General features: G+C 40.1%; 2 protein-coding genes across 3 annotated transcripts in view; one reads left to right on the forward strand and one right to left on the reverse strand.

Moving 5' to 3' along the window:
- Nucleotides 1-8,286, forward strand: part of SARC_09778 — an 11,959-nt gene extending 3,673 nt beyond the window's left edge. The window contains exons 6-22 of one of the 2 annotated variants that reach the window (XM_014296196.1): nucleotides 538-901; nucleotides 1,086-1,359; nucleotides 1,489-1,558; nucleotides 1,820-1,915; nucleotides 2,017-2,121; nucleotides 2,322-2,508; nucleotides 2,695-2,850; nucleotides 3,066-3,358; nucleotides 3,716-3,855; nucleotides 4,165-4,354; nucleotides 4,592-4,780; nucleotides 5,313-5,430; nucleotides 5,699-5,829; nucleotides 5,961-6,062; nucleotides 6,957-7,034; nucleotides 7,300-7,413; nucleotides 7,565-8,286. In XM_014296196.1, coding sequence (XP_014151671.1) covers nucleotides 538-901; nucleotides 1,086-1,359; nucleotides 1,489-1,558; nucleotides 1,820-1,915; nucleotides 2,017-2,121; nucleotides 2,322-2,508; nucleotides 2,695-2,850; nucleotides 3,066-3,358; nucleotides 3,716-3,855; nucleotides 4,165-4,354; nucleotides 4,592-4,780; nucleotides 5,313-5,430; nucleotides 5,699-5,829; nucleotides 5,961-6,062; nucleotides 6,957-7,034; nucleotides 7,300-7,413; nucleotides 7,565-7,774 — 2,817 coding nt within the window. In that variant the 3' untranslated portion in view covers nucleotides 7,775-8,286. The remainder of the gene's footprint in view (nucleotides 1-537; nucleotides 902-1,085; nucleotides 1,360-1,488; nucleotides 1,559-1,819; nucleotides 1,916-2,016; nucleotides 2,122-2,321; nucleotides 2,509-2,694; nucleotides 2,851-3,065; nucleotides 3,359-3,715; nucleotides 3,856-4,164; nucleotides 4,355-4,591; nucleotides 4,781-5,312; nucleotides 5,431-5,698; nucleotides 5,830-5,960; nucleotides 6,063-6,956; nucleotides 7,035-7,299; nucleotides 7,414-7,564) is intronic. The other variant, XM_014296195.1, reaches the window with a different exon arrangement.
- An 11-nt stretch (nucleotides 8,287-8,297) lies between these two features.
- On the reverse strand, nucleotides 8,298-16,460 carry SARC_09779 (hypothetical protein). Its single transcript, XM_014296197.1, has 16 exons — nucleotides 15,840-16,460; nucleotides 14,968-15,028; nucleotides 13,431-13,524; nucleotides 13,069-13,159; nucleotides 12,580-12,883; nucleotides 11,974-12,318; nucleotides 11,677-11,802; nucleotides 11,292-11,410; nucleotides 11,003-11,153; nucleotides 10,654-10,861; nucleotides 10,453-10,531; nucleotides 10,152-10,295; nucleotides 9,866-10,037; nucleotides 9,431-9,647; nucleotides 9,049-9,284; nucleotides 8,298-8,905 (listed from the first exon to the last, which is right to left on the reverse strand). Exons 1-16 carry the CDS (start codon nucleotides 16,076-16,078, stop codon nucleotides 8,792-8,794), a joined length of 2,700 nt encoding a protein of 899 aa, XP_014151672.1. The 5' UTR covers nucleotides 16,079-16,460; the 3' UTR covers nucleotides 8,298-8,791.
- Between the last annotated feature and the right edge of the window lie 237 nt (nucleotides 16,461-16,697).

Consider the following 16,697-nt stretch of genomic DNA (forward strand, 5'->3'; position numbering starts at 1 on the left):
TAAATGTATATATATATATATACGCATATATATACATACAAACATATATTCATACATACATCCTCACTCACTCATTCGCTCACACACACACACACGCATACATACATACATACATACATGCGTACATACTTATATGCATATATACATACATACCTTCATACATGTTTATTTGCATGCATATATACATACATACATTCATATATATACATTCATAGCTACATAAATGCACACACACTCTCTCTCACACTCACACATGCACACATACACAGACATACATACACATATACATACCTACATACATGCATGCACACATACATATATTCGATAACACGTATGGATATATATATTTATATTAGCTCGTCGTCGTGCCTCTCTGTATGGTCAGTCAAGTTAATAGCCGATATAACTAGAGGGTTCGTTGACATTTAAAGTGCGTGTTCTCAGGCAGCCGGCGACTTGATTGTACAATTGACATCATGGCTGCCCTTGTGCATTTTGATGGTTGTTTCCTTTTCTTGATACCGTCCTTATGAATAGACAAGCGATCAAGCCGAAATACTCGGCTCCGAAGAAATGTCGCCAAGGCGACGAATGAGCGCCGAGACTGCGCGAGTTTCAGGCCTGAAAGCTGAGGTGCAGCGTATTCCCATGCAACCTACCAGAGTGTCGCCAAGCACATCAAGTCTTCAAACTCCACCTAAGTACAAAAAACGTTCACCGAATATCAATCCGCCAACATCTAATTCTGCGGGAATATCGACCGTATCAACGCCTCCATCCTTGTCCTCGAAAGGCACATGGGGGAAGCGACGAAAATCCAAAAATATGCGAAATCATTACCCTTCACAAAATCTGTGTGCTATTGAGGTTTTACTTCTAGGAAAGAATAAGCTCCAAACAGGTAAACTTTTATAGTGCATTTCCGGGTTCCTGATTTACAGCTTTCATTATTATATCAGTTTGAAACGTAATTAGCATTCACCTGACGACATAGTTGCTAGAATTTAGCATAATTCACCGTCTCGGCCTGAGAGCCTATATCACAGTCAGATAGCTGACCATTTACTTGATTTACTAATTTTCAGACTGTCTACTGGATAGTATCAGCCAAATGAGCAGTTTGAAGGAGCTGCACCTATCCCACAACAACATCAACGAACTTGGACACTTGAGGAACCTTACTAGTTTGAGGCTGCTCAACATGAATTCCAACAGCTGCATGAATGTGCACAGCGACGTGGAGTATCTGTCCAATTTGAGGTCCCTATCTCTGTGCAACAATCGATTGAGTCTGCTTCCTCTTTCAATGTCAAAATTAAGTAAACTGGAGATGTTGGATTTGAGCAAAAATAATATAAGGTATTCTTTCTTTTGATATTCACTTTCAGCTGTTTACTTATAATCTCTCGAACGGGAATTCACAATTCATTTTTACATCAACTTGCTGTCATTTTTACATCAATTTGCTGTCACTTCTAAAATCTGCAGATATGCCGGAATTCACAGTTGGATGTGGACATCCAACCCCAGTGTTCGCGTTTTGAATTTGGCCCGCAATGTATGTTAATCGATGTCGATATGTTTTGCAAAAGATTCTACAGTAAAAATCGACTCTTTGATTTTAAGGGAGTGTATGACTGTATTTTTCCGCTGCGGCATGCACATTCGTTGTAGAGTTACTCTTACTATGTTGTTGGTGCTCTTACTACACAAGTACTGCAAGCGTATGAGAATTCGCGTGTTGTGCAAATAGCAGCTGATCACTCTTTGCTCGAAGTAACAAAGTCAAATCAATTTTTTAAATTTCCATCTGCATCAGAAATACTTGGGCATTACGAACTTAGCCGACATTGCCTCGCTCCCCAATCTTGAATTTATTTCATTAGCGGGAGTCATACTGCCGTGTCGATGCAAGGTGAGTAGTGATGCATTTCATTGATGGTAGCGTGTCTTTTTTGCTGCAAGTTCACATTCCGAAATTTGAGCGTGCTTGCTGATAATTCAACTTCATTGCAGACACAGCAAACATCGGCCGGTTTATTGGACTTGTATTCTAGGTCAGCCTCTGAGACCCAGGCTTGCTCGATCTGTTTTACTGCCTCCGTACCGGCGAATCTTATTGTAAGTTACAGCATGTATCGATCGTGGGGCGCCTAAAATTCATGATGCAGATAGGGTGGACCTGGCGTTTTTGCGTTTATCAACTGAAAGCGTTTGCATATGTGTGAAGTACACGGCAGAGGAATTTTTGACACAAAAACAGTGAGCTGTTAGCTTTCACTATGAAAACAGACTTTTTCTTTTTTCTTACTTATCCGCAGAAAACTATTTGTCTAGAACCGAAAGATTACCCGAAACCAGATACATTGATTAGGAAAGCAACTGCACGGAACTCGTTCCCGTCTTCAGCATACGCATCGCCTGAGGGTACATTTTCTGCAACCGCGATAACGGCGCTGACAGCGGAAGAAGCTACCGAGAAAGACATAGGTCTGCCTGTGCAATCCGGTATGTCTAGCCGAGCGCTACCGCAATATCGCCCGTCGTGTCTTGCCATTTTCTCTCTGCGGAGCTTCATTTTAAAATGTACTTTTTTACTTGCGGACGAATATTGCTCTCCACAGAACGAGTTGGAAGCCGAGTATCATAAAATTGTGTACTGTCTTTGACCATGCTTTGTTCGAAATTTTTCAGGTGTTGCACAGAGCAATATGAACGTGAAAACAATAGGTCAGTATTCGTTTACACTGAACGGGATAGACTTTTCAGAGCTAGAAACGGCGAAATCTACATTTACCATCGCCAAAACACACCGAGTATACGGCGTTTTCGATGCATACGGACCAACAAGTATGTTCCCAGATAATTTCATGTATTACGTATTCAGGATTTCAGACAGATGCTTCATTTACGTTTCAGTCATATTCCAATGACTTTTTTAAAACTTTAATTTCAGCTGTTTGCATGAGTCGTAAATTAAAGGCTGGGTTTGGAAGGCTTAACCAACACTCCAAACAACCAGCAACATATGTTATTCATTCATGCTTTCGCCGCTGTACTCACAGTGGCCGACAGTCACTCCAGTGACAATCAGAAGAACGTGTACCATCCAAATTCAGTCGCCAGCATAGCATACGAAAACTTCATGCCAACATTTTGGGAAGCTATCGGGAGAGCTTTTGATGGTATAGATATAAACAATAATATCACCCGTTCTTTACGGAGAGCCGTGCTTAGGGTCAACAGGGTAGTCGCTGAGCGTCTCCCAGAATCAAATCAATATGAGGGCTGTAGCATGGCTGTATTGTGTATGAGTCGATCGCGTGTCTGGGCTGCGAATTGTGGTACCACTCTTTCTGTAAGTCACTACCACCATACCCAAAAGCGCATATAAACAGTGAATTTGATACAGGAGCATAGTAGGTTAATTTTACGAGCAGCAAGTTCCATATTTTAAAAAGTTTTCGAGTCTGAAAATTTAGACGTATAATTTTGATTTAGAGGTGATTTTGGCCGCGAGCACCCATGTCTACAAAGCTACAACTCTAGTAGACATGGTGTGATGAGGTACATGTGTGTTTTTAGCATTCGGAAGGAGTATTTTTAACACATTTTTTTGTGGTATTACCTCAATACAATTTTTGGGGGTAATTCCGAATCACGAGGTAGTTTTTGTGCCAGTAAATGCTTATGTGTGCACATACAATTGTATCAGGTTCTTTGTCGAAACGGGCGAGCCATGCCATTGTCTGCTAAACACACGGCAAAGGATGAGGAGGAGCGGAAAAGGGTACTGCAGAGAGGTGCTGATGTTTCCGCGTGTGGAGAACTCTTCGGAATGACCGAAGCTACAAGGTAACTTGTGCTTGGCCGTATGTTTATAATTCATCCTTTGATCTGTGCGCAGTTACTAGCACATTTTACACCCACGAGTCGTTTACCTCGTAGGACTTTCGCAAAAACATTATGACCAGTTATATGCTTCTGTGAGCTCATGTTGAGTAGTGAATAGCCCGTTTATTGCGAGTTCTCTCACTTAATAGTTATCAGCCTTGCCGATGGAAAATTTATCGCGACTATTGAGGTCGTATAGTTCCACGACCATCAATCGAATTGGATATAACTGTGTTTAAAAAATCTTTTGATTTTTTTTCCTGCACGTAGGGGCCTGGGCATGTTTGCCCTACAGCCCTTTATGAACGCCGGTCCCCACGTGGTGGATCACCATATCTCTCATGATGATGAATTTATAATCACGGCATGCCATGGGTTGTGGTCTTGTATGTCGTTTCAATACGCTGTTGAGGTAGTGCGCCACGAATATTCACCGGAGCGTGCTGCACAGACTCTCAGAGTAAGCATCTACTGATTTGGAATGTTGTAATCATCCGGTTCTTTTTGTTAGAAGTCTCTCATATTTAGACGACAAATGTAGAACCCAAGGAGGAATGCTGAATATATTTTCAATATCTGTATTTGTTAGACGATAAGTGCAGAATAGTATGAGAATGTAAACATCTTCTCAATGAGGTTATACGCTCTGAAAGTTCTGTCCTTCTCTATCTACTTTCTTCGTCGACTGATATCCAAGGATCGAGCTACGATGCTCGGCGTTCAGCGACCGATTACGGTGGTAGTGACGTTCACGCCCAAAATTCGCCGTGCTGTGCGCAAAGAAGGTTTAACCACCAGTTTGATAACGCACCAGACGCAAGATCGATCAAACGCAGAAGTACCTCCACCTCACGGAAAAGTCACGCTTGTGTTCACTGATATTCAGGTATGTACGTTTTATACAATGTGCATTCCCGCTCGCAGGGGATATACGAGTTAAAGCGCGTACATACATGAACTGGAATATTTCGATACATTTCTATGGTTTTGTAATACTGAGATAGAACGACGTTGAGATTTGTGAATCTTGTGTCTCAATCAAAAATAAGCTTGGTCGGAGCCAGTCACTATAGCAAATACCAAAGTAGATCGGTTCGGTACTTGATCGGAATGGATAGCAGTTTTGACCTAAATAAGTATGTGCTAACTTACCCCGTTCATTTCTCGTGATATATTTTTACATATAACAATTTTACGTACGCGTGCATTCCTACAAAAAAAGAGAACAAAGTGCGTAAGTACCCCTACATATAATAAGAAAATACACAAAAAAAACCTTGAGTCAACTTGCATATGTTCAGTATGCAATATATATGACTAATGCCTTCCGCCGGGGTAGTCCAAGCTCCGAGTTATTCGCTATTTTCAGCTTTACGTTATAACTTCATTAATGCTGGATCATTGTGGTCCTGTTGCAGGATTCGACTGAATTATGGGAGGAAGAGGAGGAAGCGATGAGAGATGCTGTGCGAATTCACAACGAGTTGATGCGAAAACTTTTGCTTGAACACGGAGGATACGAAGTTAAAACTGAGGGTATGAAGGATACAAATAACTTGATTTTGAAGCCTTGACAATACCTAATTTTCGCTAAATCAACGCATATCTAAATGTGTTAAACAATGCAAAATTAACAATATTCCGCACTTGGTCCATCTCGTTTATATCTATTTGATGTTCTACGCACAAACCAATGGTTTGCTCAGTGCAGAGAAGCATAAATCTCTTGTTAGTGATGTGAAGTGTGTAGATCGTCCTATTAATGACATGTAATGTATTTAACACTCAACGCGTACCTTTTCAGGCGACGCCTTCATGGTAGCGTTCGAGACTTCACATGCTGCTCTAAAGTGGGCTTTGCATGCTCAGACTAGTTTAACGGAGACCGTTTGGTCTGAAGAGATACTCTCGCGTCGGAGCTGTCGCGAGGTGATGGTATGTTAGTAGTGAGTATGACCTTTCTAGGTATTATCGTTGAGGCTGGTTCACTGCTTTTCCGGATTCGATTGATACTCGCAACCCCTCCCCCTAAGTCTTGATACTTGAAAAACCTATATTATTCCCAGGCTGAAGGGCCGGACGGTAGTCAACAGACCGTGTTCCGAGGTCTGCGAGTGCGAATGGGTATCCATACCGGCTGTCCAGATTGTGAAGCTGATCCTATTACGGTATGTTGGCTATCTAAAATTTACTGTGGACTTGGCAATATATATATATATATATTATCTTTATATATATATATATATATTATATATACGTATATATATATATACACATATATATATATATATATATANATATTATCAATCTATCTATATGTATATATATTATCTATGTTATCTATCTATCTATCTACATTTATATGTATTTATGTATGTATGTCTGTAAGTATGTATGTATGCATGTATGTATGCATGCATGTATATATATATATATATATATAATAATATACATGTATAGTATATATATATAGTATATATGTATGTATGTATGTATATGATATATATATATATTTACTATACATATAAATATATATATATATATATATGCATACTCATACATGCATGCAAACATACATACATACATACATACATACATACATACATACATACATACATACATAAATACATATATACTTAATCATACATGCATACACGCATGCAAACATACATACATACATGAATGCATGAATGCATGCATATACACGCACATCTACATACATGCATATATATATAGATATAATATATATATGTATATATACATATATATATACATGTATATATATATATATATAATATATATACATATGTATTCATACATATATATATATATATTATATTTATATATATATATTATATACTGTTTTATGTTATATATATATATACATACATATACATAAGGTCGCTCTAAGATGTGTAGGCTTTTACGTTGAGATTTGAAGTCTTCTATTTTAGAAGAGTGGTTCAATCTCGCAGTGTGTATGAAATCCTACCAGCATCCCCCAGAATATGACTTGAAATTGTGCCTTGAACTCTAATTCGGTTTTCGCACTTACTATTTAGGGCCGAATGGATTATTTCGGACCGATGGTCAACCGCTCTGCCCGGGTCTCAGCGATCGGTCAGGGTGGTCAAATCGTGGTATGTGGCCTTGAAAACTCTGGTTGTTACTCACGATTATTTTGTGAATTTGAATGATCAAAATCTGACTTTTGGTCGCTCCAAATGTCCATTCCATTTGCTAATTCTTTTTCAGCTGATATGTTGATTCAATACTTAAGTTTTTGTTTTCAATGTCCGAATTAATTGTAGCGATGGTATTTGTGGATTTACCAATAAACGATCGATGCAAAAATTTGGCGGAAGTGTTCCTTAACTGCACACCCACTTCATTATACCACTGCAGATAAGCAAGCATGTATGGGAAGAGGTGGAATCGTCGCTGGGCCCAGACACCGAAGTGTCAGTATTAGGATCATATAACCTGAAGGGTATGAAACAGAAGGAGACTATACGACAGGTGAGTCACTAATGTTTGCACCCCACAGTAAGGCCAATACGATTTGCTCAGATTTTATGAGAAAAAGCAACGAGTTCTTGATCGGCCTACAAAACCAACACTATTGAAGTAGACAGATAATTCATTCATCACTCTCCTTGCCACGTTTCAGATTTTGCCCAAGACATTGCATTGTCGGCTGGAATTCTTCAAGAAGATCTGTGCACCTCCACCCCCTCCTATCAAAGTTCAGTCTCCAATTTCGACGCAAAGAGAGCAAGCCATTGCACACAAATCCATGTCTTCACCGCTTCATCAAAGTCGAGAGAAAGCAAACATGAAAAGAAACGATCTTGCACCAGCCACGAAACCAATTATTTAGAAGTATAGAGTCAGCACTCACAAGCGACGAACCGATCGCAGTGTACAGCTTTTAGTACTGCCGGTCGGAAGAGAGTCTTATCGGGCGCTGATGCAAATTAATACCATATTACTCATCAGGATATAAGTATATCGAAAATGACTGTTAATGTACCCGAATTCGACTACATTTCCGTCATCAGCTTCTTTAAGCAACTTCTTTAAGCGATTTGCAAAAAAAAATGTAGATTGTGGGCACCCGCAAGACATCAAGGACTTCACAACTGACGATACCTAAATATTACTCCGGTGAGATTGAATGGGCTGAAATTTTCGAAATTTTTCATGGCAAACTAATGGATGCTAATTTTTGCTGCTGGGCTGCAATAAGAATAGCAATTGGAGTTGCACTGGAAATTGCAGGTGTTAGATCACAAAACGAAATCGTGAGTCACACTTTCGAATTTCAACTTATCTATCAGGGGTATTGGTGATGTACTAGAATAAATATGACACTGTTTCCTGGAAATTATCACATTACATAAGGCGAGTTGAAAAGTGAGGGTTGCCTCCATCATATATATGTTATTTTTATTTGTTTCATCTATCTTTTGGGAGAGTACACTGAAATTGATGCGATCCCTTGAAAGAGTATAGGTTATTGCTCTGTTTACAAAATAAGTCTGGATCAAGCAATTTGGACGCAATTTTTCTTTCTGAATGAAGTTATAGCTCTCCATCAATGCGCTACATCAATGCCCGGAAAGTCTTTTTCTGACTGTGTATCGGTTTTGCTCGTGTAAATTTCCGTTATATTTGATATGGGAAAACTACGTACTTGACTTCTCAAATATGAAGTCTGCGAATGTTGGGTGAGAAATAACCCAAAAAGTTTTGTGTACTCAGCCGTGGTGTCTCCTTGTTGGGCATGGTCGCCGAGTAAAGTTTTGCTCACTGGCTGACGCGTGCGTATGTTTCGGCGTAGGGTGTGATAGAAATCGCTCAACAAATTTCGTTCACTGTATATTATTGCAATTAACTAGGCTGTATTTTTCAATATCAGTCTTTCCTCGAAGTTGAGTGTGAAACCAGCTTCCGAGAAGGCTTTGCAGGTATAGAACTCGGAAAGGTCTTGCACATTGAGCTTGCGAGCCTAAATAAAAGGACAGAAATATACTGAATCAGGATGTGATTATGTTGAGGCAATTGATATTTTTGAAAAGGGGGGTTTTTTTGGAACGAAAGAGAGCCACGCTTTGACAGAGCTCTGCACTTGAACGATGTAAGGGGCCACACCTGAACTTCGAAGTCCTCTATGTCGATCTCGACAACAGTTGGCATTTCTCCCCTTCGTGCAAAAACATAATTTGCCTGCTCCCTCCAAACATCGTTAAGGGTGTGAATGAGTAGATCGTTGTAATCCCTCTTAAATGTTAAGTATTTCGTCAATGACCGGCGCAGTGGCTCGACGACGCTATGCTTCTGCGTGGAGATAAAAGAGTCCAACATACACCGAATTGCCAAATTGACATCTGATTGTGTATAAAGTGTGCAAACAGTGGAAGAACAATTAGTGCTGGGATGATATAGAGCTTAAAGCCAATATCACAGCTGGTACGGTAGACGTACATAAGGATGATCGATCCAAGGAAGCAGAAGCAAAATAAATCAACCCCACCTTCTTCATGCACATATTCTCGTAAGTGCATCCTGGCATGTGCTTCAGACATTCGCAGCATTGATTCAAGGTGTCTGACGGTGATAGGAATGCTATTGTGAATCATAGCTTCTCTTCTCAGTTCTGCGTAAACGCTGGTTATTTTATCAACGTCAACGTTTTGCAGCTTCGGTCTAACGTTTGCTTTTGCGTAACGTACGTATTTTTTTAGGAGGTCCTGTTGCATATTGATCGCGAATGTATTGTATTAGAACACACATAATGTCATACATCCAATACCGCAATTCGATATATCGACATAGTGCACGAATAAACGAGACGAAATGAATAAAACTTTCGAAATCGTTAAATACCGTGAGTGATGCAGTTAGATTAAGCTCATGCGCAGGGGGAGGCATCAATCTGCTAAACGACAGTATAGGTATAATCTCTCACCTGCGGCACTTTGTCTTCGTTGATTTCATTTTCAGTCTTATCCTTAGCCAATTCTTCCATTTGACTTCTGTTGGCGGGGTGATTTATCACGTGACTCCGCGTGACAAATTTTGCTAGGCGAATGTCGTTTTCCCTTTCGATTTTATCCACGACGACACACAGGATGTCGAATCTGCAATAACACAGAGCAAAGTGATCTAATCTCAGTACACGCCTTAGTCCGAATCTTTAAGAAGAGCTCTATGCAGAAAAGTACAGTGCACACTTAGACAATAGCAACCCTTACCGAGACAAGATAGGCTCTGTTAGATCAACATTCTGGCTGAAGGTTCGAGTCTGATCGTACGTGCTTGTGCGCGGGTTTGCAGCAGCTACCACACTACAGCGTGCTTGCAGCTGAGTTACTATTCCAGCCTTCGATATGGAGATGCTGTTGATATTAAGTATGATATGATTGACTCGGATGAGTCTTTTTTCCTGATGCGATATCATCGAATGCTAAAATCGCCGGAGAAAGCAGTTCTGAAATAAGGCATACAATTAGCCGGTTCAAAGCCTTTATTTTTTCTCTCAAGAGACGAGCTTACCTTTGTTGTTCCATAGCTTCGTGAATTGATGTTCTATCCTGATCATTCATCTTGTCGAACTCGTCAATCAAGCACATTCCTAAATTTGAAGATGGCAAGTTTGCTCAGGAAAAAACCAAAGTGCCGTGACATTTTGAAAGACCGTACGAAAACTGGTCTAAAATTTCCGACAGCGCGCTGGCGAAAAATTTGAGCACAAACCTTTATCAGCAAGTACCAGGGCACCGCCTTCCAGTGTCCATTCTCGAGTCACTGCATCCTTATGTACAGACGCCGTCAAACCGACTGCAGATGCACCTTGACCAGTTGTGTATACAACTCTTGGCGCCGTTTTTTCAATATATTTTAAAAATTGTGACTTTGCACATCCGGGATCCCCAAGGATAAGAATATTGATATCACCTCGAACCTATGTAAGCAGAATGTGTGGATTGCTTCTATATTGCTAGATAGAAAAGTCATGTAGCGATAGGGTCGGTCTGCCGGACAGTAGCCATGCTATCAGCAGTATTATTAAACATCGCTGCTTCAAACAACGCAAAGTACTTACCCTGTGCTTTTTATTGGGATTCTCCTTCGCCTCACCTCCGAACATAGCAAGAGCAAGCGCCGTTTTGATATCTTTATGGCCATAAATTGAAGGAGCAATACTGTTAAATATCTTCTCGGCAATCCTAGGATCCTTGGAAAGTTTCTTACACCTGGGTTACAAAAAATTTATGTTGATTCATCAGAATAAAGTATTTTTTCTTAAATTTTAACAATAGTTGTCTTCGAGTGAAGCATAGAAATATTTCGTATGCTGAATATCGACATCATTCATAAGAACGTATAATTACTTCTCTACATCATCGTCCGTCAATCCCTGCATCCCCAATTCTGCTTTGAGCACATGATTTGCTTCTATGACAGTTGTAAATACTGGGAAGCCATTTTTCCTGTTGGAATGCGCATCGTACTGCATAGCATGGTAAAAACGTAATAGAAGACAATTAGCGCGAATGATTTCGAACTACAGATTAACAATTTTCATAGCGACAAGTAAACTTCATGGAAAGGCAAAGCAAGGAAGCCCAATGTCCTTGCATTCGATCATAAAGGCAAACCCCTAAAACCCAATGTCCTTGCATTCGATCATAGAGGTACTAGTGCTTTGGTGACTAAATACATACAATCCCCTAATGTGATGTACAGCTGTAAATGCCACTATACATACGAACATACCTGGTTGCGATACACCCCAGTAATTGAAACCTCATCTCCTGGTTTGCACGAGTCAACTAAATCGTAGGTTAGAATCACAATTTTTCGGCGGGGTAATCGCCCAGGGGGAACAGATCCAGGCGATTCCTGAAATAGAGAATGCGGCCGTCAGAAACAAGCCAAAACGGATACAGACAGTACTTAAATGGTTGTCACGTGATACTAATAAAATCAATACAGCATAAGAGTGTAGTCATACTATATCGAATGAGTTTCATCCGTATCGCTGCCACACAAATCAATACCCAAGAAACATACCTGGAGTGTGATTCTTTGATAATTGCGGTATACCGTCTCCTCTGTATTGACTGGGAAAGGTCCCTTACTTTGACACTCCGGGCACGAACCAACTTTAAAGTCCTTCTTCGTCTCGAAATCCATTGTGTACGGTCCCAGAATTGATTTACATTTCGCGCAGTCAAACTTCACCATAGTCAACTGTGGTAGAATTCCTGTGCGTCTAGTGACCACTCCGGTTGTTTTGAGAAACGCGTTTAAGTGATTGTGGCGGAGATCTCTAATAGGTTCATCGACTGGTAGACCTCCAATTCGTACATGTATTCCCTCGTGGATTGATCCGTAATCCGGAAATCCACGCAAGACCTGCAAACACAAACAAAGATACTGAGTATGCGTAGTTCGAGCTTTCTATCTAGTTTCATTGCAGATGACAGCGAATTAGTCTATAGTTATATCGATCGACCTTACGGACCAAAATTTCTGAGCCTCCGCCCTGCCAGAAAGGCGAATAGTGTGGACAACAATAAAGAGAAAGACAGGTGAGATGTTCTGCAGCGCGAGTCAAAGTGCCGTGTGCGATAAATTTCTACTCATTTTGTCAGTTTTGGTTGTGACTTTACATACCACTTCTAAAGCAACAGAGTCGAAGATCTTAAGCATTTCCATGGGACAATCTGCCAAGTAGATGGCACAGATGGCAGTGTCGGGCCATAAGCAAATGTGTTTGTAATCTACCTCCAAGCTGGTTTTATTGTGTGTACACATGTGGTTGATCACCTCTTTATACACAGGGGGCCTGCCTTCCTTCTCTTTGTATTGATTAAGGAAAATTCTAAACAACCGAGATATTTCTTTCTGCACAGGATCGAGTGTTAGAAACTCGCGCAATGGTTTGCCACCTCGGTCCTCTAGATTGACGACTGCCTCTCTGTGGATGACAACGCCGATCGAACAGTTTGCATCATTTTGTAAAATTATCAAAGCAAATAATAAAACACTTTTTGAAATTTCTCAGCCTCGATGTTTAAAGTACAGTTCCTGCAATATACTAGGCGGGTCAAATGAAAAGTACGTCCTATCAATGGTTGATCAGAAGTGTGCACCGAGTCTTACCTTTCTTCATCCATATCCATTCCAAACTCATCCGCACCAAAATCTGCAACACGACGGCGACGGCGCCTCCTGCCTTCATCCTCGTCAGAGTCTATAATACGTATTCAAACCAAGGTGCCAGTAAGCAGACGAGAATCTATACTTTTCTACTTTTGCAAAGGAAAATGGTCGCCCAAAACGTTATGAACTGATTGATAAAAAAAATTCTGGTGGATTTCATCAAGGTATTATGTTCCGGCCCTGCGTATAGCGTGATCTGAGCATGGCAGCTTCTGGTCTACAGCAGCAAGTAGATAAGCGCCAAAGAGTGCAGTACAAACTCGTAGACTACCATATTCCACACAAATTTTTGAATTTCCTACCGTCGTCCAGAGCGGCAGGGCGTCGTCCCTGTCGATCACGCTTTCGCATCTCTTCTTCTAAACGACGACGTTCGCCAAGGGACATCTCCGATTGCTATAAGTTGAACGACGAGAAACTAGTCATCAATACATGGAAGCAATATAAAACTGCAGAATGTGGAAGTAAACAATGTACAACCATATACGAAACAGTTCAGCCTTAGGAAAAAGCCAGCCATACCATACACAAATAGATGAATACAGATCCGTATGCAAGTGGCGAACACTCAATCGCACACTCCTACACATATGAAAGGTTTTACGATCTCAAAGCGTATGAAACTGCATGTGCACCTTTATTTGTATAACTTGCGATTCGGGGCTTTGATACACTATATGCAAAAAATACAAAACTTGCTTGCCACAAACAAAAGGTTTCAGCTTGAACTACACCAGCGCAGATAGTAAAAACCAAACTTTGCAAAATACAGTACACTATATTATCCAAATATCATCCAATATGTATCGCTTATCAGTGTCCATGGCTGATATGCAATACACTTCGCTTCATTGCGAAATGTAGTTGATTCGACCTAAGTCATCATCAAAAACATGAGGCATTTTCGGCCATAACATAAGAGCATATTAACTAGATACAGATAAATATATACAATTTAGATATACATAGGAATACATGAATAGATGCATATATACACACAATCACACACATATATATATACAATCACACATATATATACACACATACACACACACAGTATATATATATATATATATATATATATATATATATGNAAATATATAAATATATTTTCATACTTAATACACACTGGATACCGAAATAGTATGCGGTACATTGGAAAGCATTTACAATCCCAAAATGGGGGCCTTTACAGTTAGTGGCTTGTAATATATATATATATAAATAACAAGTACTCCTTCATCAACGTAGATACCACATTCTGCATGCTGTAAAACCCAGAGATATCATCTTCTAGAAATATAACTACGTACACGCATCTGTCTGTTACCCCATATATTCAAAAAGTCACACGGGGGACAGTGTAAACAATGAGTCAGGTAATACTCCGCATATATACACAGACAATCATATATATATATATATATATAAATATGCATTTATACATGTATATATTTGCATACTCAATACACACTGGATACCGAAGTAGTATGCGATACATTGGGAACGTATTTCCAATCCTGGAAATCGAGGCCTTGATAGTATGGGACTTGAAAAATTTATATACAATTTATATATATATGCAACTCTCCAACCACGTGTACTCATTCATCAACTTAGGTACCATATTCTGCACGCTGTAACGTACTACAAATGCAATCATATGAATGTTATTTTAAAGCAGGGATATCATCTACTAGAAAACATGTCTACGTTCACGGAGTTATTTGTGCATATCTACCCCACCTGGACAAAAATTCACACGGGGGAGTGCAAAGATTAGTCAGATATTACTCCTTGTAAATACAAATACACAGTGCATATAGCGCAAGAACTCACCTCATCGTCGTCAATCATCTCTCTGTCGTACTGATCATTTTCACGACTTTCCCGGTAGTCCCTGTATGTGAAGACAGTGATGATGTAAATCAAAGGAATACCTCAAACTCAGTCAAAGTCTACCAGTATGGCAAACATAGGTGACCCGCCTCCCTTACATGCATGATTGCTCAAAGATACCACTGAGATGACAATCATGCCTTACTGTATGCGTCGATCTGCGCAAATAAGCCACTGGGTATCACCTCTGAAAATACACGCGAGTATATCACAAGTATAATTATACATTGTCGCGCCGCTTTTAAGAGCGGGTGAGGATTCCCACACATATCAAATTCAACTGGGAACTTGCACTCGATGAACAACGAGCGGTTACAGGCAAAATGCTACCACAGGTATGACGTGCACAAGAATTGGAGCAACAGAACTATCACACAGTGAACAATACCAAAGCAGTGCATCATCGATTTCGGGCGTGGAGAATATCGTAACACCACTGTCTGAATAATGTGACGCAGCTATCAGACAATAGTTCATGAAACACCACTAACGAAATACTCACTACCCCATCAAAGCTGTCAACGATGCATACTTGCACTAGCCTGATTGTTTAATTGTCAAAACCCCTGCCCCTACCAAAATAGTTCGTTCCCGATTTACACAACAGGCACACACAATGTCACACACTAGCACATAAACCAGCCATAACCTATCCCGTCAAAGTCCTGGTACACTCTCATAACCAGCTCATCAATTCTTCACTGGATACTTTCTAATACGCTCACACAATAACAATAGTACAACTCTTGTTCATACACACACAAAACGACCAGGGCACAACAATCTTCTACCATCTTACCCCAGTCACCTACCGCATCATATCGTCGTTGATGAGATTCTCACCCTCGCCTTCATCAGACACCTGGACATTCTCCTCCTCTTCCATCTCCTCCATGAAATTCTCGGCCTCGTCAGCGTACTGTCCCTCGTGTTCGTCGCTTGTAAACCCTCCATCAATGCCTGAGCTAGGAATGTCAGGCAATGAGCCATTGTGGGGAGACGGCATGGGGCTGATTGGGGGACTCTCGTCCGGCTCAATAGGATTGCTCATATTGGCGGTATTGCAGTTGTCGCTTATTTATTTGATTATGATATGTTGTAATGTGACGTTGCGACACCTCTGGTTCTCACAAGGTAATATTGTGTTTTTGCTCGACTGAAATGAATACGACTAATATTGGGGAGAAGTGCAATGTTGCTGTAATGCACAAAACAAGCCAGCCACGTAGACCAAGTATGGCAGTATATGATTGATAAGATTTGTAGTTTTAGCTTACTGCGCCTCCAAGTGTTCAGCAGAATCGAATAAAATAGAAAGACTAGCAACTGTACAAAGTGCAGACAGAATAGACCTCTTGCATTGATTTTAGGGTTGTATCAAAGAAAAATTGTTAACTCGTCTAACTGCAATATTCCATCTGACCAGTTGGGCGCGCAGTATGTTTTGCATTTGTATGGAGTGTAGATATTTACTATGTATGTATCTGTATTTCTTTTTAGCGGCAAGGTCATCGTGAAAATAAAAGAAGCGGGATATGCATCCAATGAAAGTATTGCTACAGAATACAGAAATGTTTCTTTTTTATAATAAAATATAATTGTCGAGAGCATACATAAGTAAATAGCCTGTAGGTAGGCATTATGCATATAAATATATATATCTATCTATC

The sequence above is a fragment of the Sphaeroforma arctica genome (assembly GCF_001186125.1).
Source record: "Sphaeroforma arctica JP610 unplaced genomic scaffold supercont1.1042, whole genome shotgun sequence".
Taxonomy (NCBI): Eukaryota; class Ichthyosporea; order Ichthyophonida; genus Sphaeroforma; species Sphaeroforma arctica.

Excerpts from the sequence above, each read along its gene's own strand:
- SARC_09779 (XM_014296197.1), bottom strand. The coding sequence starts at position 16,078 with ATGAGCAATCCTATTGAGCCGGACGAGAGTCCCCCAATCAGCCCCATG. Across the intron at positions 11,803-11,973 it reads ATCAAAGAATCACACTCCAG|GAATCGCCTGGATCTGTTCC; the intron begins GTATGTTTCTTG and ends TCTCTATTTCAG. Across the intron at positions 11,154-11,291 it reads ACGGACGATGATGTAGAGAA|GTGTAAGAAACTTTCCAAGG; the intron begins GTAATTATACGT and ends TTTGTAACCCAG.